We start from the raw sequence: 25,886 nt of genomic DNA on the forward strand, positions 1-25,886 counted from the left end.
GTATGAGTCTGTGGTCTGGGGGAGAGTCCTGTAACTCTGTCTGCAAAATACAGTAAATAATGACCGATGTTGGAGAATCAGAATCAGAAAGGTGTTTATTGCCAAATGTTGAGCAGGTTTACAACATTAGGAAATTGTTGGGCAATTAATAATATAGTTACTTCTTCAAAAAAGTTACTGAGTTTTGCAAGCAACGAAGTTTTTTGCAGCTGTTTACCTAAAAATGCAGCCAATGCGTTTTAAATAAACACTTCAAACTATTTACAGAACAATCAGCTGTTCTACATCAAATTTGATGCCACACAAATTATTTGTGTCACTCCAAAAAATTATTTCTGTCCACTAGGAAATAAAGGAGAACATCACAAACCTGATACCTGCAGGCTTGACAACAGGGGATGTATCACTCCTGTAACACCTGTAACACTCAGCAGTCGCCTCATTGTTCTGACACACACAACAAAACTATTGACTACACTAGGGCTGTACGATATGATCACAATTTCATATCCTGATATAAGACATTTATCGTTATTAACCCTCTGGGGTCCACGGACACGCTGCACCTCCAAATCACATGACTGATTTAAGCTGACATAACAACAAGCTGCAGCCACGCTCAGTCTCTATTTCAGACAGTGTTAAAACTTATTGCAACACCTGATTGTTCTCTCATTTTAGTTATAGTAGTATTTTTAAATGGTTGTAGAAAATAAAAAAATAAAAAACAGCAGGTGTATTGGCTGCATTTTTAGATAAATATTTGAAAATGTTTACAAAATGTACAATATATATTTGCATTTAAAAAGATAGTACTCGAATTTTATGTTTTTTGCGTGATTTCAGATGAGTTGTGTTAATACAGTATGCCAATTTAAAAAAAAAAAAAAAAAAGCTAAATTCAGACACATGAGGTTGAGCTGAGAAGAATGACACCAAGCAAGACACGGGGAAAAAGAAACAATTTAAAGGTGAAATACACATGTTAAATCAAAAGCAGTTAAAATGGCCAGTTATATGTTGGACCTCAGAGGGTGAACACAAGAAATCATGAAAAATTAGGTTTAAATCTTTGTTCATGACAATGCAGATTTCTGACATTTTGTGTAAATTCAAGGTTCAACATTCGTCAGATGCATAATTATACAAGTATAACACAGTGAAATGTAAACCTGACACGCTCCTTGACTTGTGCAAAAGGGGGGAGAGGGGGAGAGAGGGAGAACATTATAAATAAATATATATATACACATTTGGTGAATGTGCAGTAGCATGTATGCAGCAAGCTTCTCGCAGTGGGGATGATCTCCTCCGCTAGCATATTGACAAAACATACTGCTTCTTCCGTAAACTCGTTGATGTCGACTGCGCATGCTCAGTCTACATCGTTGAGTGCGTCCTGTAGCGTAGCTTCTGATTGGGCAGACCAACGTTTCACCTCCCTCGTGGTTACTTCTTCCCTCCGTATGTTTTGTTTATACTGGGGAATGAGGAAGATGGCGTTGTGGTCAGTCTTCCCGAAAGCCGGGTGTGAGACAGCTTTGTAGCCCTGCTTGTACTGCGTGTAGCAGTGATCCAAAATCCGATCCCCCCTCGTCGGACACCAGACATGCTGGTAGAAATTCAGCATGACTTGTCCGAGGTTCTCTTTATTAAAGTCTCCTGCTACAATGAGGGCTGCGCCCGGGTCCTTGTTTTGAAGCGAACTCAGCACATCATGTAGTTCGGACAAAGCCATACCTGTGTCCGCTTGGGGTGGGATGTAGACCACCGTGGCGATGACCGAGGTGAACTCACGGGGCAGATAGAAAGAGCAGCACTTAATGCTCAGGAATTCCAGATGTGGCGAGCAGCCGCTGCAAAGAGTAGAAATGCACCTGGCATCACACCACTTTCTGTTTACCACACTCCTCCACCTTTGGTTTTGTTTGACTCTGCCGTTCTGTCCGCGCGGAGCACAAAGAATGAATCCGACGGAGTTACGGCCTGGTCCGGCACGATGGGGTCAGCCATGTCTCCGTGAAGCGCACAATGTCGCTGTCCCTCATGTCACGTTGGAAGGTGACTCTTGCTCTTAGGTCATCGAGCTTGTTCTCCAAAGCAGTCAGGAAGGAAAAATCGCCCCATGTTGTTAAGCTTTCTGGATTTTATATTTATTGGGCTACAGATTTATTCATTATACGGACTACACGGTACATAAACCCAAAATTTCACGTGTATATCTAAACTGTATACATGGACTGCAGAAAATAATTAAGTTGTAGACTATATTTATATGAATAGCATGTATATTGAATCATTTTAACCATATGTAACCCACCCCTTTGTGTTCGAAAAAAAAAGGCTTTGATTTTGCCGCACATTTGATTTCTTTGCCACCCTAAGAAAATTTCTCTAGATCCGCCCCTGGTCAGGGATAAAAGAAAATAGGTCCTGTTGATATTTGGGCTTCGTTCCTCCTGTTCCAATAAGAAGTAATCCCTCACTTGAGAATGCACTCAAACTTTAACATTTCCGCAGCAATTTGCTGAAACAACCTCTGAACCAACAACAAGGATGTAAGACTTCCTAAAACTATAACTTCTTTTTCTAGGAGGTTCCACTTTATGGTAATGTAACGACATCCAACTGTAACTTTGTCACCAAATTAAAACATCACTACTTGACTAGCTGGTTGTAAAGAAAGCGGAGTAACCTGGATCCTGACCAGTGCGCGCTCCCGACGCTGGGGAACGCTCCGTCGGTGATAAATGGCACAACGCTCAACCAGAGCAGCAGCCATGTTTCAGCGCTACAACCAGACGTGAAACACGACCTTCTTGTGACTCTGCGTGTCTGCGTTCTACTTACCCCGACATGCAGAGGCTCTAAAAACATACTAGCAGCTCCTTTGTGCCTGATCCCACACGTCAGCAAACATGAAGACGGTGAAAGCTGCTGATAAGCTTCGTTTTTTCGACGTCACGATTAAAAATAGGCTCCAATACCCAAAGTTAAGCCCACGTCGTTTTCGAGTAAAGGGCATCCTTGTTTAAAGCTCCTAGCAAAGCTGTTTCCCACCGTCCACGAACGATAACACAAACGTTGATAACACAAACAGCTTCTCTTCTCACGGAGAGCAACCGTGTAGCGAGGTCACAAAGATTGCAGCGGAAGCGCGTTCCCTGTGTGCCTGCAGAGCGAGCCGACGATCGATAGGGAGCAGTGTACAGTATGGTACGTACTACAGCGCTCCCCGGTTGGCACGACCGCGGTAAAGTGAGCCGTCATTTGTGAGCCGCGGTCAACCCAGCCACTTCTTATCCGCCGCATAAATTTCCTTGCGCTTTTACACCAGGCTGCACGGTAGCGCCTTTTCGCTTTATATGCCGATTGAAAGCCTAGACGCACGCGGGCGAATAGTCACACGCGCGCGCGCACAAATTACAGCCCAATACAGTCAATACAATTATGGAAATTTCAAAAATTCATTAAAAATCATCCGGAGTAGTTGAGGTCCAACTTTCAACACATCCCTCCTCTGGGACACCTACTGTACCTGTGTGCCAAGTTTCAGCCAGATTTACTGTAAAATTCCTCAGAAATTAAAGGACATTTATATGCAATTCAATACAGCCAATACACTACAATTATGTCAATTTTCAAAAATTCATTAAAAGTCATCCTGAGTAGTTGAGGCCCAACTTTCAACACATTCCGAAAAGGCGCTACCGTAAAGACTGGTGTAAAAGCGCAAGGAAATTTATGCGGCGGATAAGAGGCGGCTGGCTTGACCGCGGCTCACAAATGACGGCTCACTTTACCGCGGTGTTGGCACGGGGTCGTGGGCCTGATGTATGAACTGGGATCATTGCATCATTTAGTCAGCCCCGTCACCTGCATCTATCTGACTCTGATTTCTCAGAGGGAGCAGTGTAGTAGATGAAGAGCTGATGGTGAAATCAGGAGCAAAAACTAACGAATGTTGGCCTGGTCAACACATTTTCAATTCAATTCAGTTTTATTTATATAGCGCCAAATCACAACAACAGTCGCCACGAGGCGCTTTATATTCTAAGGTAGGATGTCTGAAAACCTACACAGACATAAACTTATTATCATTATTTAATCATGTGGTCACAACTTAATAACCTGACAAACATCACATGTTTCTGAGCATAAGAACCAAAACAACAAATAAGCAGCTGTTCAAAGCCGTTTGCAAAAAATTATTTTCCCTTTTTTAATTAAATCTTTTCAGATTGTGTTTTTGTTCTATTTCTGACACTGGGAGCTAAACACAAGTTGTTTTGTTGCTTTATTGCTTTGTTGTTCGTCTGAATTCTGTGGTTCCTTAGCAGATTTTAACAGGTCTATGGTCATGTTTATGTGATTCAACCAGCATAAAGGAGAGAGCAGTTGTCTCTGTTCCTCACCCTGATTGGCTGCTGTAGAAGTGACCGCTTCCTCTCTTCTCTGTTGTTTCATCTTTTAGACCAGGAAACCATCACGGCTCAGTCAGGACAGAAGAACGTCACCCAGCCATTTCGAGCTCCAAACAACAACATCATAATAATTGAAGAGTGGCCCAGAGCTGACCTACATAAATGTGCCCCTAAGTACTGGAATGGACACTTTTTTCCACAAGAGCAGCATCCATCTTTTGAGAACCAGGTGGATCTGGAGTTGTTGTGGCAGTTTTTGGCGATGGCGTTTGTCCCGTGCGTGTTGGTGAAGTTGGTGATGATGCCGTTGGAGGATTTTTTCGATTTGGTGGTGTTGATGGTGTCAGCAGTGGTGTTGAAGGAGGTATTGTTGTTGTTTGTGGAGATGGTGTTTGAATCTACAGAAACATAAACAACAGAAGCAGGGTTCATACCAGCCTCCAGCACCTCAACTGATCCTTTTTCTTTCAACGACTCTACTGCCTCCTCCCCCTGTGCCATTCATCAGGAGACACCTACCCACAGCCTACACTGCAGCCTCTCCATCACAACTTACCAGGGGCGAAGTCAGCTGATGAAGATGAAAACCAGGAAAGCCATGGGCCCGGGTGGAGTAGCTTCCACTGAAGTCCATCAAGCAGGTTGGGGAGGAGAGGATGTTGTCTAAGCTAACATCCATCATGGACAACACCTTCTTGGCCTCCAAACCCTCTATGACCCTCTGGTATTCCTTCCAACTGTTGCCAAAGTGCTTGCTCATAAGGGGTCATATGATTGTTGGGTTTTTCTCTGTATCTATGAAGCGCCTTGAGGCGACTTATGTTGTGATTTGGCGCTATATAAATAAAATTGAATTGAATTGAATGGTGGAATTGAACTCAGGAGCTTCTTACATACAGTTCATGCAGTTTTTAGGAGATTGTGGTTCTAATGTTTTTACTGTAAATAAAGTGTCTGTTGATATGATTGTTGTTGTTTCCTGGTGCTTCCTTAATAAATCTGAGCTCGGGATCAAAATAATCCATGTCTTGTTTTTTTGTTGCAGTTTTTCACAATGTTACTACGAATATTTTTTTTTTACCAATAAATATTAAGAATACATAATGAATCCCATAAATTGTGACAGAGTTTATAAACACAACAGCTTTTATAAATGCTGTAAAACACGTTTATGTTTTAATTTGTTAACCTGGTCCTTTATGACTACAGAGAGAAAGAACAAAGGATTTACCAAGTGCACTGATGTGCAAACACGTAAACACTGAAACCTCATCCAGATGTTTCACACATCACATAAAACTGATTTGGATGTTTTCTTTCAACTAATGTGACAAAAACATACTTTAATGCATGTTTTGCTCTAAACGGCTCCCAGATCTACAGGATGTTAATTCTCCTGAGTTAACATCATGTAGATTTGGGACCAGTTCCCTTTTTCCATGGATGCAGTGCTGGTGACCAAACTAGAACTGGTTCTGTGTTCCCATCAGGACAAGTCTGGTTCTGCTGAGAACAGGAAACTGAGGCTGTGATTCACACAGGCTCACCAAAGTCTGACAACAGCAGACTGGAGAAACATTTCCAGGTCTGATGAGTTCTGATTTGTGCTGTGACGGTCACATGGATCCATCCTGCCTCGTATCAGAGCATCGATTAAACACCACAGCGTGTTGCTGCTGACTGCGTTCATCTGTAACCATCCTCTGATTGCACTCCATGTCACAAAACTCAAATCATCTCCAGCTGGTTTCTTGACCATGACGATGAGTTCACTGTACTCAGGTCGCCTCCAGTCTCCACATCTCAAACAAATGTGTTGGAACGAGAGATTCACATCATGTCTGTGCAGCTGATAAATCTGCAGCAGCTGTGTGATGCTCTCACATCAAGATGAACCAAAGTCTCAGAGGAATGTTTGCAGCACCTTGTTGAATCTCTGCTGTGAAGCATTAAAACAGTTCTGGAGGCCGAAAATCAGTACGAGGAAGCTGTACTTAATAAACTGGCCAGTCAGTGTATATTACTATAATTACATTTTAAAAACTGTAAACACAAATCTGTGGTCATATATTTTGTTGTATTCAGTGTCAGTGAAAACATGGTGCTCCGACTCAGACTCAGTTTCTCTGTTTTTTAATCAGCTTCTCATTAAAATTCAGACTTTATTCAAATGACCACAACCAGGGGGCACTTTAATGTAAACAGATGCCTCTGTGATGCATTTACTGTCAGTTTTGTAATGTTCACAGTCTGTTTAGGAGATCTGAAACACATTTTACATAAAGACAGTTGTGAAAGTGAAATTGTTCCTCCTGCTTTTAGTTTGTGGCTGAAGTTAACCTGTGTGATGTCTTTATTGTGGATGAAGTAACTGCAATTTTCTGCTGATGCATTTGTAGTAAATGACAAAGTTTCAGATCACAACATCCACAGAGACGTGAAGCTTTGTGTTTGACACGTTTTAACCACAAGATTAAACACATGAAATCATGAATCTGACTGTCTGCTGACACTTCCTGGAGAGTGAGGATGAGGAAAATCCCTCCATCCTCACACAGTTTATATAAAAAGAGAAATGTTAATGTTTTTCCCTTCTTCCTTATACTTTTACTTCAGTCTCAGTATTCCACGATTATCACGGGGCAGTGGCAGATCCAGACCAAACTAACCGCAGGCTAATATTTAAATGTTTAATATATTAAGTGAATTTATTTTCACTCATTTATATAAAGATCCAAAAGAATTTCAAAGTAAAGGTTTCACATACTGCTCTTCCTCATACCTTTACTTCAGTCTCAGTATTGCTGTATAGTATTCCACCTCCCACACCCAGGGTTACCGAACAAAACAAGGAGAGCAATATTTCATTGTTTTATATATTAATTGAAAATATTTTAGGCACTAACATAAAATCAAAAATAAATATCCAAATGAATTTCAAAGTAAAGGTTTCACATACTGTGCATGTGCACAATGTTTAAAATCCACGTCTGACATATTTGGTGGCCTGAAACAGGCAGAGTCCATAATTACAGAGAATCCAACGATGACTTTCATACCAGCTTTGATGGAAGCTGCGTCTCCTGTCCCCCATTAATGTGACTGGAAATGTCCTCAAACTGGGCAGCACTGGTGGATCATCTTTGTACGTCTGATAAGAGATGAATGCAGAGCAAACATGAGGCTGTAACTGAGGACAATAACTGATCAGTGTTAACTTATTACTTTATTCTGTCATTATTGTTCATTACTGTCAGTTACAATGACTGTATGAATTGTAATGACACGACACTCTCAGACACACAGGTCTGTTCAACATCACAAACCGCTGGTTGTCCCTCTCCCTCACAGCTCGTCTTCCTCCTCACTCTCAGGACTGTCCCTCTCTACATCCTCTCCAACTAACTCCTCTGTCTCTCTGTCATCCTGCTCCTCAGCTCCTCATCATCTCCATCCTCTCTCTCTACATCGTTCTCTACTGGCCCCTGTCTAAACCCACCTATGCACAGGGGGGGTTATGTTCAGGGATTTATGATGTTTGTAGTAAAAGAAGAGCAGCTGAACCTCTCGTCTTTGTTTTTCTTCTCTTTGACGATGATTCGTCCATCACTGACGTCTTCTTTTCTCACTGCTGAGCAGACTGCAGCTGATCGCTCTCTGCACATGAGACACACAAAGATAAATAAACCAGTGCAGGTTTTTGCAGGTAGAACAGCTGTTAGCAGTGCTGCCACACGTGTGATATAAAGAAGAGTCGTAGCATCACAAACATCTTTCTTAGAAACTGGCAGCAGTTTTCAGCAGCTCACATTTTACTACAAGGTCCAAAACCAAGACTCTTTCTAACGTTACACACACACTACAATCAGCACTGTGGTGAGAAATGAGCTTCACACATCAGTCCTGTGGAGCTCAGGGTCAATGTTGTAGCTGAGATTCATTTACATGATGCTTGGATTCATTCACTGAATTCTACTTTTACTCCACCTGTTTGCTGTCTGGTATAAACACACTATAAGCAACATGTTGTGAAGACACTATGGCAGGATAGCTCGTGAAACATCTGCTCACATCTGGTTGAATTCAGTTGTGTACATCCACAAAGAGCAGCAGGTCAGCTGATCACAGCCTGGACACTGAAAACCTGAAGCTCACGTTAGAAACGACTCTGATTATTTTCCTGTGCTGAGCCACTACAAACACTTTGAATGTTCCTCACCTGCTGAATCCACTTTAACCCTGACTGTACATATAAAACATCTTTGTTTTCCTCTGCTCATGTTCTACTTCACTGATTCAAACTGAGAATCTATATTAGAATGAACATTTAGACTGAAAGGGTTCATCAGAAATCCAGAAATGTGTGTGTTGGACCAAAAATTAATTTCTGATGTTTCTGTGTTTTTCTCTAATAGTTATATTGTTAAACAGACTGTAGTGAACAGGACTTATGAATGAGTTATAAATAAAATAAAGAAATGAGCTGCTGTTGAAGTATCTTGATGACACTGTGTAATTGTACCACAATGTAATTAATTCAGTCCTTTGTGGTGACTTAAATATCCTCATACAACTATGATGTTCTATTTCTTCAAACTTCTTGGCCACATCTCATTTTAAAAGGACATTTTAATATTAATGACACTTTTACCCATATATATATATATATATATATATATATATATATATATATATATATATATATATATATATATATATATATATATATATATATATATATATATATATATATATATATATATATATATATATATATATATATATATATATATATATATATATATATCAAATATAACTGATTGCAGTTCTATTCTAGTGACAGAAATATTCTTTCTTGCTCAAAATAAGTGGATATCGTTCATGAGAGATATAGACCTATTTAAACAAATCTCTTTTAAATTCCCGCGATGATATCTGGCACATTCCGAAAATTACGTATTAGCAACTGATAGGCTGAAGGGCTGGGCGGTCCCCGCCAAAGTTCATTTATATGAAGGGTTTTAAGGATTTTAACAGCAGGTCGCTGACTGTAGATCAGTTCCGGCTTTGGCAACAATTTTCCAGTCAAATTTTCAGAAACTTTTCCCGCGAACTTTAAAAACACTCTGATCTGCGCACCCACAGAAGTACAAGTAATGGACCTGACATCAGCCTGCTGCTCTGTGATTTTCACCTGCCTTCTCTCGGCTGTCTCTTCAAGTGAGTTCAACTGATTTTTTTGTTTTTTACACTGTAACTACACACTCATAACACACTGCGATCCACTGTAACTGTAACACTGACAACACACTGTGGTGGCAGAGATGGATCAGTGCGGTGCTTGTGTTATGATCGGAAGGTCGGGGCTTCACCGACCGTGAGGTATCCCTGAGTAAGGTACCGTCCGTACACACTGCTCCCGGGGCGCTGGACTGGTGGCTGCTCGCTGCTTCACTGACTGAATGTGTTAAATGCAGCGGACTCATTTCCTACTGGACTAACAGCAGCCCGCTGTCACTGTGAGCAGGACACAAATGTGTGAAACAAACTCCACATCTGTGCTGATGTTCGCTCAGTGTTGTACTTACTCTGAAGAGTCCCGCACGGGGGGGTTGACGTCAGAGAAGGGGGCGGGGGTTTCCGGAAGCTTCTAAAGCAGAGCAGAGGCCTGGTCCTCTCCCGGTCCTACTTCTTCTAAGTCGTCTGGATATCCTCGTTAAACCTTCTAACAATGCAGAGTTTTCGCTCGGAAGTTGTTTCTACCATCTCTTTAAGGGCTGAGGTAAAACGAAACTTTATAAACTAGAAAATCCGTCAGAAGAAGGAGCGAGTAAACGCAACGCTGTCACAAACGAGCCCGAGGTTTTGCTGCTAGTCTTAAAAAAGGGTTGTACTTCCTGTCCCAGTGAGCAGGAGGAAACTGTCTGAATCGCTTCACATTTACATGGAAATGATCATTAATGCTGAAGCCGTGTGGGTATCAGTCACGGACCGGCCTCCCCTCGTGTGTTTTTCTATTAAGATCAGGATCATTGCCTGAAAAATGATGATGTTACCGATCAGATTCTTTCATGGTGGATCAAAATCTGATCTTCTCTGTGTTCATAATTTCATCCATTCAGACAAGATCAACAACACTGACTGACACGCAACTCCAAAAACTAACAGAGCCTCCATCGTGTTTCACTGATGGCTTCAAAAATGTACAATTTTGATTCATCATTTAAAACCTTTAACCTCTCTAATCTGTGTCGTTTCCTCTTTCAGTCCAGGAAAACATCATAGCTGTGTCCAAACAGAAGACCATTCTGACATGTCGAGCTTCAAACGACAACAACATCTTAGCTGTAAAGTGGAGCAGAGTTGACCAGAAGGAGGGATATGTCTTTTTGTACCAGGATGGGCACATTATTCCAGATTATCAGGATTCATCTTTTAAGAACCGGGTGGATCTGCAGGGAAGACATAAGAAGGATGGAGACGTGTCTCTGATTCTGAAGGATGTCACAACTGCAGATGCTGGAACATACAAGTGTCATGTTGCCCAGAAATCAGGGGAACCTATGAGCCTCATCACCACCATAAACCTGAGTGTTGTTGATCCTCCAGGTGAGTGAGTAGAGCTGAGTGTGTGTGTGATCAGAGGTGAAGCTGCTTCCTGGTTGTTGATGTTTGTTTCTAAAGATGTTGTTGATGAGACTTTGTAGAAAGCAGCTGGTCTGAGTGATGTGATCAGAGTGCAGTAGATAATGTCTGACAGCAGTTTGAAGAGGAAATGGATTCTGTTCTGTTCTTCACTCATCACCTACCTGACAGCTGACACCTCACACCTGTTTCTCACCTGCAGGTCAGACAGGAGGAGACACAGAGGATGGAGGGAAGGAGGCAGAAGAGAAGGAAGCAGGAGGGAAGGAGGATGAATCTTTTGGACTGAAAGTTGGTCTTCCTGTTGGCGTTATTGTTGCTGCTGTTGTTGTTGTTGGTGGTGTTTTAATCTACAGGAAACTTAAACCACAGAGTCAGGGTTCATACCAGCCTCCAGCTGAACAGCAGCCTGTTTGAAATGTGAAAATAAGATTTTCACAAGTTTTTAAATGTTATTTTTGTTTGGTGCAAACATCGACAAACAGTCCAACAGAGAAACAGAGTCAGGATTCAGGATTCGCCTCCTTGAACTCTCTCAGAGGGCTTCCAGCTGACCTGAGTCTCCTGCTGCTGTTCCAGCTTCTCAGAGCAGAGACAGACGAGGACATCCTGGATTTGTTGTTCAGCATCTTTGTGAACGATTTCATCACGTTGTGTTGAACAGTTTTAAAGATGGATTCATTCCAAAAGAAGATTGAACTAATGTCGTACTTTTCCTTCTTTTTCTTTAGTTTTCTTGAATTTCAGACGTGTCCTGTTTCTACTGTATGTGTAGCTGTTAGCTCGTGACCTCTGCTCCTGCTGAGCTGAAGCCTCAGACTGTTTCTGTAGTTTAAATAGACGAGACATCTATAATATATATTTGTATATATTAAATTACACGGAGCTTTTATTTATTTCTGTTTATTTATACACTTTTAAAATTATTGCTGGTACAGATTTTATTGTTTTACGTTATTATTGATGAAAAAATGAGTTGGTTTTTGTATACATGAATTCTCTTTTATAAAAAATATTTTCTAACCTGTATTCCAAAACGTTGGTTCTGTTCATCTGGACGTAGCTTGTAAATGTCCTGTTTATAAGGTTGGGGAAACCTGCAGTCACTTGGATGAGTGACGAAACGTTTCTCCCACTGAAAACACTACGTCCAGGTGAACAGAGTCAACTTTTGGAGATTTACTTACCTGGGTGATTGAACATGCATCAAGGCCCTTTCTCACCTGTACAGTCTGTTTTTGTTCTGTAAATAAATTTTCTTAACCTGAATGTTGCTTCCTGTTGCTTCATGAGTAAATCTGAAATGAAACTGAATAATCTGAGCTGGAATCAGTCAAAAGTGAGTTTGTGTGAAATCATCTTTGCTTCTGCTTTTAAAGTGAGTTTTTTTCCCCCAACTATCGCCATCTGGTGGCCTTCAGAGAGAATGCAGGCATCCATGTTTTATACTGTGTCTACAATGTATCAGTGTGGTGCTATTAGTATAAGGTGGGATGTAGATTTTGTTACATTGTACCTGTGAGCACAAACTACACACATCAATAGGCAGGTCATGTACTTACATTCATGCTGTGCTACAAACCCCTCAAAGTGCTTTTAATTAACCACACATTCATAAAGCAGCTTATTCTGGGCACTTCATCTCCCTCACATACACGACCAACCTAGAATCTTCCACTCCAGAGTAGCTGAGTGCAAACTCCACACAGAAAAAAAGAAGCCCAGCAGGATTTGAACCTAGAACCTTCTTGCTCTGACAGGACAGCAACAACCTGCACCACCTATGGCAGAAACTGGATCTGTGCCAAAGCAACATCTCTCAAAGCGCACTCTGACATCTGTATGACCTGTGCTGCTTTCTTTTTCACTCTAGGGAACCTTGGACTTTTGAGTCTTTGTCCTCCGTGGGGTTTACCTGTGCAGGTGAGTTTGATATCAAAATCTTATTAATTTCATATGACAGCTGAGTGCTGTTGGCTGCTCACAGAGAGGACGCAGGTCTCCTGTCACCAAACCTCTGCTGTCATGTGGCAAAGCAGATGTTAGTTTTTAGATGTACTCACACACAAACAGTTTGGTGCAATTAAGTTGTGAAGACAAGATTTTTCTGTTCATAACTCAGCTGTCACCAGCAGAGGGAGGAGTCGAGGCAACAGCTGATCTAGAGAAATCTTCTCAGGGTAGCAAAATCAAAGTCATTTCTTTACACATATTACAGAATGTAACATCTGCATATGTATCATATACATGGTTAAAATACATGAAATATACTTGCTGCCTACTTTATATAAAAAAAAACTTTATTGTTTTCTTTAACACTCATAATTAAACATTTCACTTAAATAAAAAAGGTGAACTGTTTAGCTTATATGATAAATAAACATACAATGCAGAAAGCTACACAACATTAGGCGGTTCATTTACAAACACTAGTCTAACTTAAGTTTCACACTCTGTTACACAATACTAACCTGATCTGCTTCTGTTGTTATAGACTGTACATGGTTCCCACTGGTCTGACATTTCTCTTTAACTTTACTTTTACAGCTTTCAAACTGTGCTTTACCTTCTTTGTTATCATTATTTTTTTAGCAAACTATTTTTTATTAACATTCTTTATTAACACAACTGATCTAAAAAAACAAAACAAAACATAAAAACCTACTGGGGAAAAGTTATTTTTTACTGTAAAAACCTCAGCTGTGTTTATTGGTGGTGGTAGGTAACGTCCGTGCTGCATTCACATCATCTAGTAGATCTTCTGAGGGTACTTCATGTAGATTTGGTAACCAGCTACACTGGATCCAGGTTTCAAGCTCAGTTCCTCTTGCACTCAACGATCCTTCTTCTACTGCACTTGGGGCTTTGTACCCAATCTCGGGTGGGGGTGATGATATGTCCCCCCTGACCTGGCGTCCTGGCTCCCCCTTGCCATAGCATTTGTGTTGTACCTCATCAATCTCTAGCTGTGCGAGCAGTTCCTTCTTTCGAATGTTGGAACACTGAGCTACTGGTTGTTTCACCATCCATGTGGATGTTGGGTATCGAAGACTCCATAGGTCCCTCATCCTGTCCATGTACCTCCTTCTGCTGGGGTTACTTGTGTAGTAGCGTTCTAACAACACCCTGTTTTCATCTCTTGCACACCAATGTCTTCTTGTCCAGTAGCCACTTCTCATCAGGGTGTCCTGGTTCAAATTTGTGAGATGCTTGTTTTAGTGTCACACCAGTCCATGATTTCACTTCTCTAATCATTCCTCACATGCTCCATGATGTCCTCTTATAATAAAACATCAGACTAAACCAAGTCTGCAACTCTTGAGGTCAAAAATGTCCTCCTGTGTCCAAACTATGCTCATAAAGCACGCTGTCACATGCTTTCAATTTTATATAAACCCTCCTACAAAGCATGAATGTTTACAGTAAATGTGCACGACAAACACATAGAAGCACTCAGAAACCATCTAGATAACTTTTATGTCAAAGGTCATGGAACATAAAATCATTGTGCATCATCTTATAATAAAAACATTTAAAAAGTTTGCTGACTTTATGCAAAAAATAAGGTTTCAAATTCTCCTGCAGATTGAAAATCAAATCAACCTTATGCAAAAGTTCAATAAGGAAGATCTGTAGTTACACATCTGTCTGCTTTCCAGGTGTTGGCACTGCTTTTCAAAATGGTGATAATGTGACAGACATCACATCTTCTTAAGATATCACACACAGAAACAATGAAGGGCAGAAGGTTTGATCATCTTAAAGAACTGAAATAAACTGAATAAAGAGGGCGAGCTGTTAAAGGAGTCCTCTGCGGTTTCTATATTCCAGCTGTGGCCACAGCTGTTTAACCTCTGCATCCTCTATCAGCTGTCCTCCAGATGCATTTTAGGACCTGAGACATACTTCCAGCTTCCAGATATGTAAAGTACATCCTTACCAGAAGCTCGGGTCTCAGAAGGAAACTTACAGTCTGTTTGTTCTACTGTAACATTAAAGGTCAAAGGTCACATGAAAACTGTCATGCATTGGGAAAACTAATGCTCCACTGCTGCCATCTGCTGGTTGCTATCATGAAGTGACTGATCTTCCCATTTTCACACAGTGCATATATTCGGCGGCCACTTTATTAGGTATACCTGGCTAGTCCCATGTTGGGCCCCTTTTTGGCTTCTGAGCCGTTTTCATTCTTCATGGCACTGATTCAACAAGCTACTGGAAACATTCCTCACAGATTCTGGTCCATATTAAAATGACTGCATCACACAGCTGCTGCAGAATTTTCAATGATGTGAATCTCTTGTTAAAACCACCTGTTGGACTGAGATCTGGTGACTGTGGAGGTCATTGGAGTATTTCAGTGAACTTGTTGTCACGTTCAAGAAGTTACATTAGTTACATGGCGCTTTATCCTGCAGGAATCAGCCTCCAGACGACACTGTGGTTATAAAGTGATGCACACAGTCAGTTAGAATACTTCAAGCAGGCTGTGGTGTTTAAACAATCCTCAGTATGGGGTCCAAAGTGTGCCATTAAAATATCCCCCACTACACCACCAGCACCCGGTTCTCCCTTCTGCAGAAGCAACAGGATCATGCTTCTGCAAAACTCCTCTGTGATCTGTGTTGTAACGCTGAACTTATCCATATGATCCTGTTTCTGATTGAATTCTCTAAAAAGTTAAATTTTCAACAGATTCTGGTTTATGTGAGTCATCTTCTTCCTTTTCAGAGCAGAATGTCAGGGATATAAAAAGGTTCTCAACTTCACTGGATCCACTTCCTCATGTCTGCATGCCAATCGGTAGTGATTTGACACACACGCACAATGACTAATCAATGGTCATGAGAATTTGCACAATTATGATGAAGAAAAAGACCTCCCTGCCCATTGTTCCTTCAGTGATTCTAGTTTCAGTCATTATGCAAATGTACTGTTTATAAGATTTGGGGAAACCTGCAGTCAGCTGAGACTGAAGAAGTCACTTGGATGAGTGACAAAACGTTTCTCCCACTGAAAACACCACGTCCAGGATGTATTGTCCAGATGAACAGAATCAACTTAATTATAGAAGTTTATTTTTATAGTACTCAAGAGAACAGTCACAGAGCAAACATGTTGCTGCAAACACCAAAATGTCTACAAATAATTTATTACAGATTTGTAATAAGATTTTCTTCAACTTTATCTAGTAGCTGAATTTTGTTTAACCCTTTTTTATTCATGGATTTTCAACAATGATTTCCTGAATCTTTCTGTCAAACACTAGTTTAATTTCTCTACACTAGCAGAAAAGCCAAAGACTGTACAAACATGGCTTCTGCCTGACTCAAGGAATTAAGCTTAGACTTTGAATTTGAGAGGATTGTTGTGAAAAACAAAAACACACCATCATTTACCATTGTTCACGTTTTTATTCTGAAAGGCCTGGTGAAGAATTTTCTATTAAGTATGAAAGATAAATTAATTTTTTATGGCACCATCTTCTTCTTCTGCTTCTTTATTAAAGAAAGAAGAATATCTCTCCATTTGAACTTTCTGGCCCTCAGTGGTTGTATGAGATTTCATTTCATGTTCATCTCCTTTGTGAGGAGAACAAACATAATATAAATATATAGAATTTAAATATAAATGTGAGAACCAGTTAGAGAGCAGCAGCTGGATTCCAGTTGTTGGACTGGTGGACGACTGCTGGGCTGAGCAGAGCCTCTCTGTTCTCTTTATATACAGCAAAGTGAAAGAATAAGGACATGTCAGTGAACGCATCACAGTTATAACACAACTTTCTGTTTTGGGTCACATAAATGTTGAACTTTGGACACATTTTCTGCTGCTGCATGAGCAGTACATGACAAGTATCAGATCACACAGCATCTGCAGAGACGAGCAGCGTTGTTTCTGATACGTTTTAACCACAACTTGGCTCGGAGTGAAATCTAAATACTGCTGCACTCACTCTGAACCCTGATGAAGAAAGAAGAGGAGTCCCTGGAGCAGAACCAGGAAACACTGAAGAGATTATATGTCTCAGCTGGCTGGAAACTCCTGTTCCCTTGGAAAGGCTGGAGGAGGCGGCCTGGGAGAGGGAGGTCTGGTCTGTTTTTAGGCTGCTGCCCCACTGACCCGGCTGTGGATAAGCTCACATTTTACTAGAATGAGGATGTGTGCGCACTTTTTTTTCCTACTCTCTCACTTTGAACTTGAGTTTGTTTGTTTTAACTTCTTTTCCTTTCTCACTTCCTGTTCATAGTAAAGGAAAAGTTCAATTCTGATTAACAGATTTTTCATCTTTGTACTAAAAGATCAACAGCTGTACCTCTGTGGTCTTTGACTGTTATCTTGTGTTAGATGATGATGTCATCCATAAGTGACGTCTCCCCTGTCTGAAACACACACAGAGGACATCGGTGCAGACAGTGCAGTCCTGTCACTGACATAACCTCACAAGTATCAACAACACAAAAATAAATCACATTAATTATAGAAGTTTATTTTTACAGTACTCACAGATTTAATTTAATTTTAATTTAATTTAATTTATTACAGATTTGTAATAAGATTTTCTTCAACTTTATTTAGTCGCTGAATTTTGTTTAACCCTTTTTTATTTATGGATTTTTACTGACTTTTACTGACCGACTTTACTGACTCAAGGAATTAAGCTTAAAGTTTAAATTTGAGAGGACTGTGGTGAAAAAACAAACAAACAAAAACAAACCATCGTTCACTGTAAAGGTCGCCAGAGTTTAAAGAACTGTATGGATTGTGTAAATCTCACAGTTAAAGCCCGTTTGCTGTGTTTCCTGGATTTCTGAGCAAAGATGAGAAACCTGCAGTCTGTCCTCTCACTTTCATTCAGGAAGAGCAGAGCAGAGCCAGGAAGAGGAGCTGAGGAAGGCAGGAAGAAGGAGCCTGGCTGAGAACAAGGACTATGTTGAGGTGTGAGCACTGCAGCTGCAGCACAACTGTGGACTCCACCCTGATGATTGTTTGAGTGAGTGAATTTTCTCTGTTTAGTTTGATATTTAAACATGTTTGAGTGATTTGTTGCCTCTGATTGGCAGCTGAAAACTATGTGAAAAATGATTGCATATTTGATAGTGGATCCTTCTTTAGCCAGGTTTGCCACACAGTTTCTTCTTATTCAGCATTTAAACAGACAGATCTGTGTCTACAGTTTGAAACAACTCACATCGAAAAAAGTTTAAATGTGGAGCACTGCTTTCAAATGAAAAGCCTCATATTTTTACATGTTTTGCATTATTCTTATGTGTTTGATCTGGGGTCAGCTGGTACTAGAAATTGTCGATATATAAAACATATGATTGAATTGAATGTATCCTCACCTAAACCTCAGACGTTATAAACATCAATACCAACTTATATTGGTACCTGATTATTACCAATACAACGGAGGCTCAGGCATGTCTGTACATGTCCGGTGGCCTGCTGTTTCCTGTGGCGTGGGAGGGGGGGGGGGGGGGGGGTGAAAACAATAACTCAATAAAAACTCCATTCAAAAAAGTAAAATTCAGATTTTTTTCAGGATTTTCGAAATGTTTTATGTAGTTTTAAAAATAAGTAAAGTGATTCAAAATCAAATTAGGGATCATATTTTATGTTTGCAATTAAAATTTACTTACTTCTTTTGTCTTTGCAGTTTACTTTCCTTTTATTGGTTCTGCTGAGTCATTGGACGTTCCAGTAGAAACAACGGACGGAGGAATGTGAGCTATGCAGCTCTCTGATTGGTTAGAGAGAGAGCGCGTCACCAGAGTTACTTACGCTCTAGTGTCTTGTTGCGCTGCAGAGTACAGGCTGTTGTTCCTGCACGTGGCGTGTTATTCACACTTGTAAAATCTCCAGCTGTGACATATGAAGAATAAGAAGTGACAGTAGAGCGACACAGAGTCTTTATCCTCACAGTGCAGCGGTGGATTCAGCCTGTTTAAGGTAACTAACAATGCGAATGCTGTCAGACAGCACTGAGCTGTTACATTCATACACAGTGTCTTTAAAATAGTGATTAAAACGCTGCCTGTAAACAAAGTGCCATCAGACAGGATGTCATCACTAAACTTTCAAACACATCAGATTAAAATGAGCTGACAGCAAATCGTTCCTTGTATTACTGCACAAGGAAAAGACTGGAGATGACAATAATGATTTAATGGATTTTGTTTTCATTACACGTGTGCACACTTTCAATCTGAATGACGACATAAATGGTGATAGTAGTGTGTGTGTGTGTGTGTGTTAAGAAGCCATTTGTGTCTGTGTGCTAACAACTATGTGCTAACCAGATTATTTCCCATTTAAAGAAACAAACAAAAGAACAACATGCATTAAATTATTCCATTGTAAGAATCTGATCCATAGTTCTCACTTTGCAAAGGCAGTCTGATTACAGCACTAATTGACATGTTATAATACGTCTTTTTACAATCTCCACCTGATCACCATCCAGCAGGAGGAGCAGTGAGTCCTGAGGCTGTGCTACCAACCAGGATTTCATCTGATCCAGGTAACTTCAGGGTGTCTGTACTGCTGGGGTAAATCACCACGGTAACTTAATCAGATTGGAGATCAACAATACTGTAGTTTAGCTTTTTCTCTCACGCTGCTGATTTTGTATAAAATACACAACATATATTTTAACTTTACTTACTCAGTAAACCCTGGTTAAACTTAACAAACTGAGCTTTGTGTGACTGCTTATTCTGAACAACAGTGTTGGGGTAAGATACTCTGGGTGTGCTGAACTCACTACAGACTTTACCTCAGATGTGTAACTTCTGACTCATAAATATATGTTTCAATCTATGCAGTGTTTCAAAATTCAAATCAATTTGACCACAAGCAAAAACCATTTTACTAATGTCTACGTAATTTACACACAATTTACTTTCAGTTTCACAAGTCTGATAATTTTCTTGCTTCCTGTGAGAACAGATGTCTAAAAATATGTGACTCTATTTTTAACTGATGTGCAGAACCTTAAATGTGTGATGAAATCACCTGAGACACAGAGATGCCCACATTTCTGCTACTGTTAGCACTTTGTGCTCTCATCTAACATGTGATATCCTGTCATATCAGGTAATTCCTTCACACATTTGCTGAACATAAACATTTTGGAGGGTAAATAATCACTATTCACTGTTGGACGTACACATTTGTAAATCTTAGTTTATGTTTGTGGATCATATCAGAAGCTTTGGTAAAACAAACATCTTGTGTATTTTCAGTTGACTCAGCTTCTCTTTTAAACTATGTAACACTCATGAATTTGGGATCTGCAGGACAACCTGAGATGGATACTTGCAAATCTGTGATATTCTGCTGGATTCTGCTCGTCTGCTTTTCACCGGCTGCATATACAGGTGAGACCAGCAGGTATCACTGTGTCTACTGCTGGGAACTGAATTGCTTTCATTGTCACTTTATATATATATATACAATTTAAATTATTACATTCAAAATAATTATAAAGCTCATTCACACCACGTTCACATGTATCAGCAGCACATTTGGTCTGCTGATAGGAGGGACAGAGGGAAGTACTGAATAGTTGTTGCTGAGCAGTGATGTTTCATGGGATGATGACACAGCAGACTTTTCCCATAGTTACTCACACACATATTATGTGAAAATTGTAAAGACTGACCAAAAGGTAACAAAAATAGTGCCAATAATCTTGATGATGATAGAAATAAGAGACAGGTTTGTATAATAATTCAGAGGCTGTCCACCTTCATAGTAATCAGATAACGAGTTTAACCATTTAAAGTGATCAGTGTTTGCCGTCCTGTAGCTGTGAGCTCATCTCCTGGTAAAGATGACGAAGATGATGCTCAGTGTGGTGAAAGCTTTCATCAGAGCTCTGATCTTTGATCTTCGCTGATCCTGATTTCTTCTGTGTGTAACCTGAACGAGGGACAAGTGCTGCCAACACAGCATTAATGTGTGCTGTTTAAGTTGGTATTGTTTATGACAGCATTTTATAATGACTGTAAGTGCATTTATCATTTTCCACACACTCCCAGCTCCAGCAGACTCCAGCAGACTGTGAACACTAGTTGTTGATATAGATATATAGATATAAATTTGTTATTCCCAGAAGTTTGCAGCTCTAATGTGGATAAAATTCCTCTCAGGTGAAAATAGTGGACACATATTAGCATTAAGGGCGTGTCTTACATGTAATTAATCAGTTTGTATACAGGGAGTGCAGAATTATTAGGCAAGTTGTATACACTCAAAAGCCTGCCATCCATGGATTCTGTCAGTGTTTTGATCTGTTCACCATCAACATTGCGTGCAGCAGCAACCACAGCCTCCCAGACACTGTTCAGAGAGGTGTACTGTTTTCCCTCCTTGTAAATCTCACATTTGATGATGGACCACAGGTTCTCAATGGGGTTCAGATCAGGTGAACAAGGAGGCCATGTCATTAGTTTTTCTTCTTTTATACCCTTTCTTGCCAGCCACGCTGTGGAGTACTTGGACGCGTGTGATGGAGCATTGTCCTGCATGAAAATCATGTTTTCTTGAAGGATGCAGACTTCTTCCTGTACCACTGCTTGAAGAAGGTGTCTTCCAGAAACTGGCAGTAGGACTGGGAGTTGAGCTTGACTCCATCCTCAACCCGAAAAGGCCCCACAAGCTCATCTTTGATGATACCAGCCCAAACCAGTACTCCACCTCCACCTTGCTGGCGTCTGAGTCGCACTGGAGCTCTCTGCCTTTACCAATCCAGCCACGGGCCCATCCATCTGGCCCATCAAGACTCACTCTCATGTCATCAGTCCATAAAACCTTAGAAAAACCAGTCTTGAGATATTTCTTGGCCCAGTCTTGACGTTTCAGCTTGTGTGTCTTGTTCAGTGGTGGTCGTCTTTCAGCCTTTCTTACCTTGGCCATGTCTCTGAGTATTGCACACCTTGTGCTTTTGGGCACTCCAGTGATGTTGCAGCTCTGAAATATGGCCAAACTGGTGGCAAGTGGCATCTTGGCAGCTGCACGCTTGACTTTTCTCAGTTCATGGGCAGTTATTTTGCGCCTTGGTTTTTCCACACGCTTCTTGTGACCCTGTTGACTATTTTGAATGAAACGCTTGATTGTTCGATGATCACGCTTCAGAAGCTTTGCAATTTTGAGACTGCTGCATCCCTCTGCAAGATATCTCACTATTTTTGACTTTTCTGAGCCTGTCAAGTCCTTCTTTTGACCCATTTTGCCAAAGGAAAGGACGTTGCCTAATAATTATGCACACCTGATATAGGGTGTTGATGTCATTAGACCACACCCCTTCTCATTACAGAGATGCACATCACCTAATATGCTTAATTGGTAGTAGGCTTTTGAGCCTATACAGCTTGGAGTAAGACAACATGCATGAAGAGGATGATGTGGACAAAATACTCATTTGCCTAATAATTCTGCACTCCCTGTAGTTATGGTAAGCAACTCTCTGCCTACACTCTTATAAATGTGATTAAAGTGATTTATTTTTGGCTCTAATTAGTAAACACAGAGTGAGTCTGCTGCTTGAAAAGAGCAGTGAGGGAACTGTGGCTCAGGTTTGAGGTTCAACCATCATCAACCAGAGCACAGTGGTCTCTGATCATCTTTTTGATTGGCTGCTGTACCAGTCAACAGTTTAAACTTTGACCTTTAACCTCTCTGCTGTGTTGTTTCCTCTTTCAGACCAGAAAACAATCACAGCTGAGTCTCGACAGAATGTCACTCTGACATGTCGAGCTCCAAACAACAACATCATTGTTGTTGTAGAGTGGAGCAGAGCTGACCTGAAGGAAGAACAACATGTCCTTTTGTACCGAGATGATCAGTTTGTTCATGAAGAGCAGCATCCATCTTTTAAGAACCGGGTGGATCTGCAGGACAGACAGATGAAGGATGGAGACGTGTCTCTGATTCTGAACAATGTGACGACTGCTGATAGTGGAACATATGAGTGTCGTGTCTTCATGAGAGGAGCAAACCGCAGGAAGAGAGCTCATCTGAAGACTGAGCCCATCACCACCATCAGCTTAAATGTTTCTCCAGGTGAGTGGTGAAAGAGGTGAAGCTGCTTCCTGGTTGTTGATGTTTGTTTCTAAAGATGTTGTTGATGAGACTTTGTAGAAAGCAGCTGGTCTGAGTGATGTGATCAGAGTGCAGTAGATAATGTCTGACAGCAGTTTGAAGAGCAAATGGATTCTGTTCTGTTCTTCACTCATCACCTACCTGACAGCTGACACCTCACACCTGTTTCTCACCTGCAGGTCAGACAGGAGGAGACACAGAGGATGGAGGGAAGGAGGATGGAGTTGGTAGGAATCATCATGGTGGAGCGGTAGTTTTTGGTTTGCTACTTGCTGTGATCATTGTTGTGGTTGCTGTTGTGATCTTTAAACAGTCGAAGAATGCTCTTCCTCTTCATGATGAAGAAGTAAAGCAAAGAAGGAGATGATCTGAAAGCACCATGAGAGGAGAGAGAGCGAACACATTAAAAACAATATAAAAAAGATAGATAGATAGATAGATGAGGTTCCTTCATGAGGAGAACAAACAGAATATAAACCAGTGTGTTTACAGTGAATGTGTCAGGTCTGAGCTGCTGTGTGGACCAGTTAGAGAGCAGCAGCTGGATCCCAGTGGTTGGACTGGTGGACGACTTCAGTGAGGAGTAGATGACATTTGGCTCTGGTAGAAACTCTGCACACACAAACACAGCAGCTGTCCTTCCCATTTCTTTCACTTTTTTTTCTTATTTTCAATCTGAAATCTGAAAAATAGGAAAGTTAAACAACAAGTGGACAGACTTTAGTTTGTATTTTGATTCAGGGACGGGGCTGAGGAAGAGCAGCAAGCAGGACTCTGACTGACTTGTTTGACTGAAAGTGAATTCATTTGTTTAGTTTAATATCAGAACATGTTTGAGTTACATTTCATTATATCAGCATGGTAACAGCTCCACACCGTCTGATAAGTTTAGGGTACTCGTACTCAGTGTTGGGTAAGTTACTTTAAAATAGTAACTTAGTTACATTACTAGTTACTTCTCTCAAAAGTAACTCAGTTACTTCAAGTTACTCGTTACTTTCAAAGTAACTAGTTACTAGGGAAAGTAACTTTGGTTTTACTCAGAATTCTCTTGTTAATGTGTTGCTTCCATAACTTTGCCAGTCTTCTAGCTTGTTTACTTGCCACAAGTGCACTGTGCCACCTACCAATAGAAAGGAAAAGATAATGTGCATATTTCCACGAGAGAAATCCCACGCCTGGACCGTCATTGACTGCTGCCATGATTCTAGCCTACGTCACAGCGTCATGTGCGCCTTTTACATCCAACACAAAAACTGCAGTCGTGGTGCTTTCGATTGTACTCAGAACTCGGAAATTCTGCCTTCTGAATAGGAAGATGTAGGTAACACCAGACTGCAGATGAGCTGCATACAGGGCTGGACTGGGACAGAAAATTGGCCCGGACATTTTGACTAGAGACTGGCCCGCCATTATAGGAAAAATCATAAAGCCTTTGAATGAAAACAAACGCTGTTGTGACAGTGATGTACACTGTTTTGATGGTATATATGTATCAATCTATCAATCGTTTGTTGTAAGATTCAGATAATTATTTTTTAAAAGCTAGATATTTTAAATGAGAATAAGAAAGAAAAGTATTTCTTTGTGCCCCCCTTTCCCTGTTAATGCCCTACCTGCCCCCCTGGCAACACTTTGCTAGATCCGCCCCTGCACAGTTACCAGCTGTCAGCTACCTAAAAAAGGATCCTGGTGTTATTTGTCTCTCAGAAACAGTTCATAACTTCAACTCATTCATGTCACCTAAAAGGTAAACCTGTTTCTCCATCACAGCTCTGATGATTCAGTGTTGGGGGAAAACTCTGTAAAAAACCCAGGAGAAATAAAGACACAATGAGACAAGGTTTCTTTTTATGCTTTAACGTGCGCACGGGTGAGCTGCTGAGAACAACTCACACCCTGCACAGTGGCTTGGCATTTTTTATAGGCACAGAGCACAGAGACAGTGAGAACAGGATAAGAAAATAATAAACAGATAAAGTAAAACAACTCCATATATGGTTCTAGTCTAGTCAGCAGAGAGCTGGGAGAAAGATAAAACAATCTGAAACAATATGTCCTTGCTGGGAAAATCTGAAAGACACTTCTAAACTACTTATCTTAAACACAGCTTGTACATTTAAAAGAAGGTAAAGTTACATAGAATCATTTTTCCTCTAACATTCAGTAAGGACATCTCCTGGTTTCATCTTCATGTTTCCCTCTCACCTGATAACCAAACCGACATCATGACCAGCAGCTTTTTTTACAGCTGTGGCTCCAGCAAACATCAGCTGATACTAGAAATTAATATTAAATAAATTCTAACAACAGCTGATCAAGCTTAAACGTGCTGCTGTTGTTTAGCGCGACATCCGCTGGTTTCCTCTTTCTGGCGCAAAGTGGGCGATAAACAAACAAGAGAGAAAAGCCGATCAGCTGATCATCGATCAGTTTTCATGATTGAAGTAGAAACAGGAGAGGGAGGGGGGAGAATGAGAGAAGAAGAGGCAGCTGTGCAGCAAAGACACAGAATAACTCCAGCTTTGTGTCTTTTTCATTGTAGCTGAATTACGGGACACACTGTTCCTTTTCACCTCAATAAGAAACGCGTAATATTTTCTCTGAATACCAGACGGGACGGTTGGCAACTCTAATAACTTATGAACAAAATAAAGTTCAACATCATTAACTTCATAGCACCCACCCAGCTGTATAGAAACTCCGTCA

At 40.7% G+C, this 25,886-nt stretch overlaps 1 protein-coding gene and 2 long non-coding RNA genes across 4 annotated transcripts; 2 read left to right on the forward strand and 1 right to left on the reverse strand.

Annotated features, from left to right (window-relative positions):
- Positions 1-6,541: 6,541 nt before the first annotated feature.
- LOC113017205 (uncharacterized) lies at positions 6,542-10,620 on the reverse strand. The gene is made up of 3 exons (XR_003271418.1): positions 10,013-10,620; positions 7,989-8,081; positions 6,542-7,575 (listed from the first exon to the last, which is right to left on the reverse strand). It is a non-coding gene; the product is annotated as an uncharacterized LOC113017205 (long non-coding RNA).
- LOC113017206 (uncharacterized) lies at positions 10,147-11,302 on the forward strand. The gene is made up of 3 exons (XR_003271419.1): positions 10,147-10,206; positions 10,692-11,033; positions 11,272-11,302. It is a non-coding gene; the product is annotated as an uncharacterized LOC113017206 (long non-coding RNA).
- Positions 11,303-17,981: 6,679 nt separating this feature from the next.
- LOC113017216 (hepatitis A virus cellular receptor 2 homolog) lies at positions 17,982-24,111 on the forward strand. Of its 2 annotated transcripts, XM_026160372.1 has the most exons (6): positions 17,982-18,063; positions 18,730-19,022; positions 19,537-19,593; positions 20,372-20,452; positions 22,779-23,138; positions 23,357-24,111. In XM_026160372.1, the coding sequence occupies exons 4-6, from the start codon at positions 20,383-20,385 to the stop codon at positions 23,542-23,544; spliced, it is 618 nt and encodes a 205-aa protein (XP_026016157.1). In that variant the 5' UTR covers positions 17,982-18,063; positions 18,730-19,022; positions 19,537-19,593; positions 20,372-20,382; the 3' UTR covers positions 23,545-24,111. The 2 variants fall into 2 exon arrangements, with proteins under 2 accessions (XP_026016157.1, XP_026016156.1); XM_026160371.1 differs by lacking the exons at positions 17,982-18,063; positions 18,730-19,022; positions 19,537-19,593 and having other exon boundaries at positions 20,300-20,452.
- Positions 24,112-25,886: the final 1,775 nt, after the last annotated feature.

The sequence above is a fragment of the Astatotilapia calliptera genome, unplaced genomic scaffold (assembly GCF_900246225.1).
Source record: "Astatotilapia calliptera unplaced genomic scaffold, fAstCal1.2 U_scaffold_1, whole genome shotgun sequence".
In the NCBI taxonomy this organism is placed as follows: domain Eukaryota; kingdom Metazoa; phylum Chordata; class Actinopteri; order Cichliformes; family Cichlidae; genus Astatotilapia; species Astatotilapia calliptera.

Coding starts and splice junctions, on each gene's coding strand:
- LOC113017216 (XM_026160371.1), top strand. CDS start 20,353: ATGAATTTGGGATCTGCAGGACAACCTGAGATGGATACTTGCAAATCT. Junction 20,453..22,778: donor TTCACCGGCTGCATATACAG/GTGAGACCAGCA, acceptor TTCCTCTTTCAG/ACCAGAAAACAATCACAGCT. Junction 23,139..23,356: donor CAGCTTAAATGTTTCTCCAG/GTGAGTGGTGAA, acceptor TCTCACCTGCAG/GTCAGACAGGAGGAGACACA.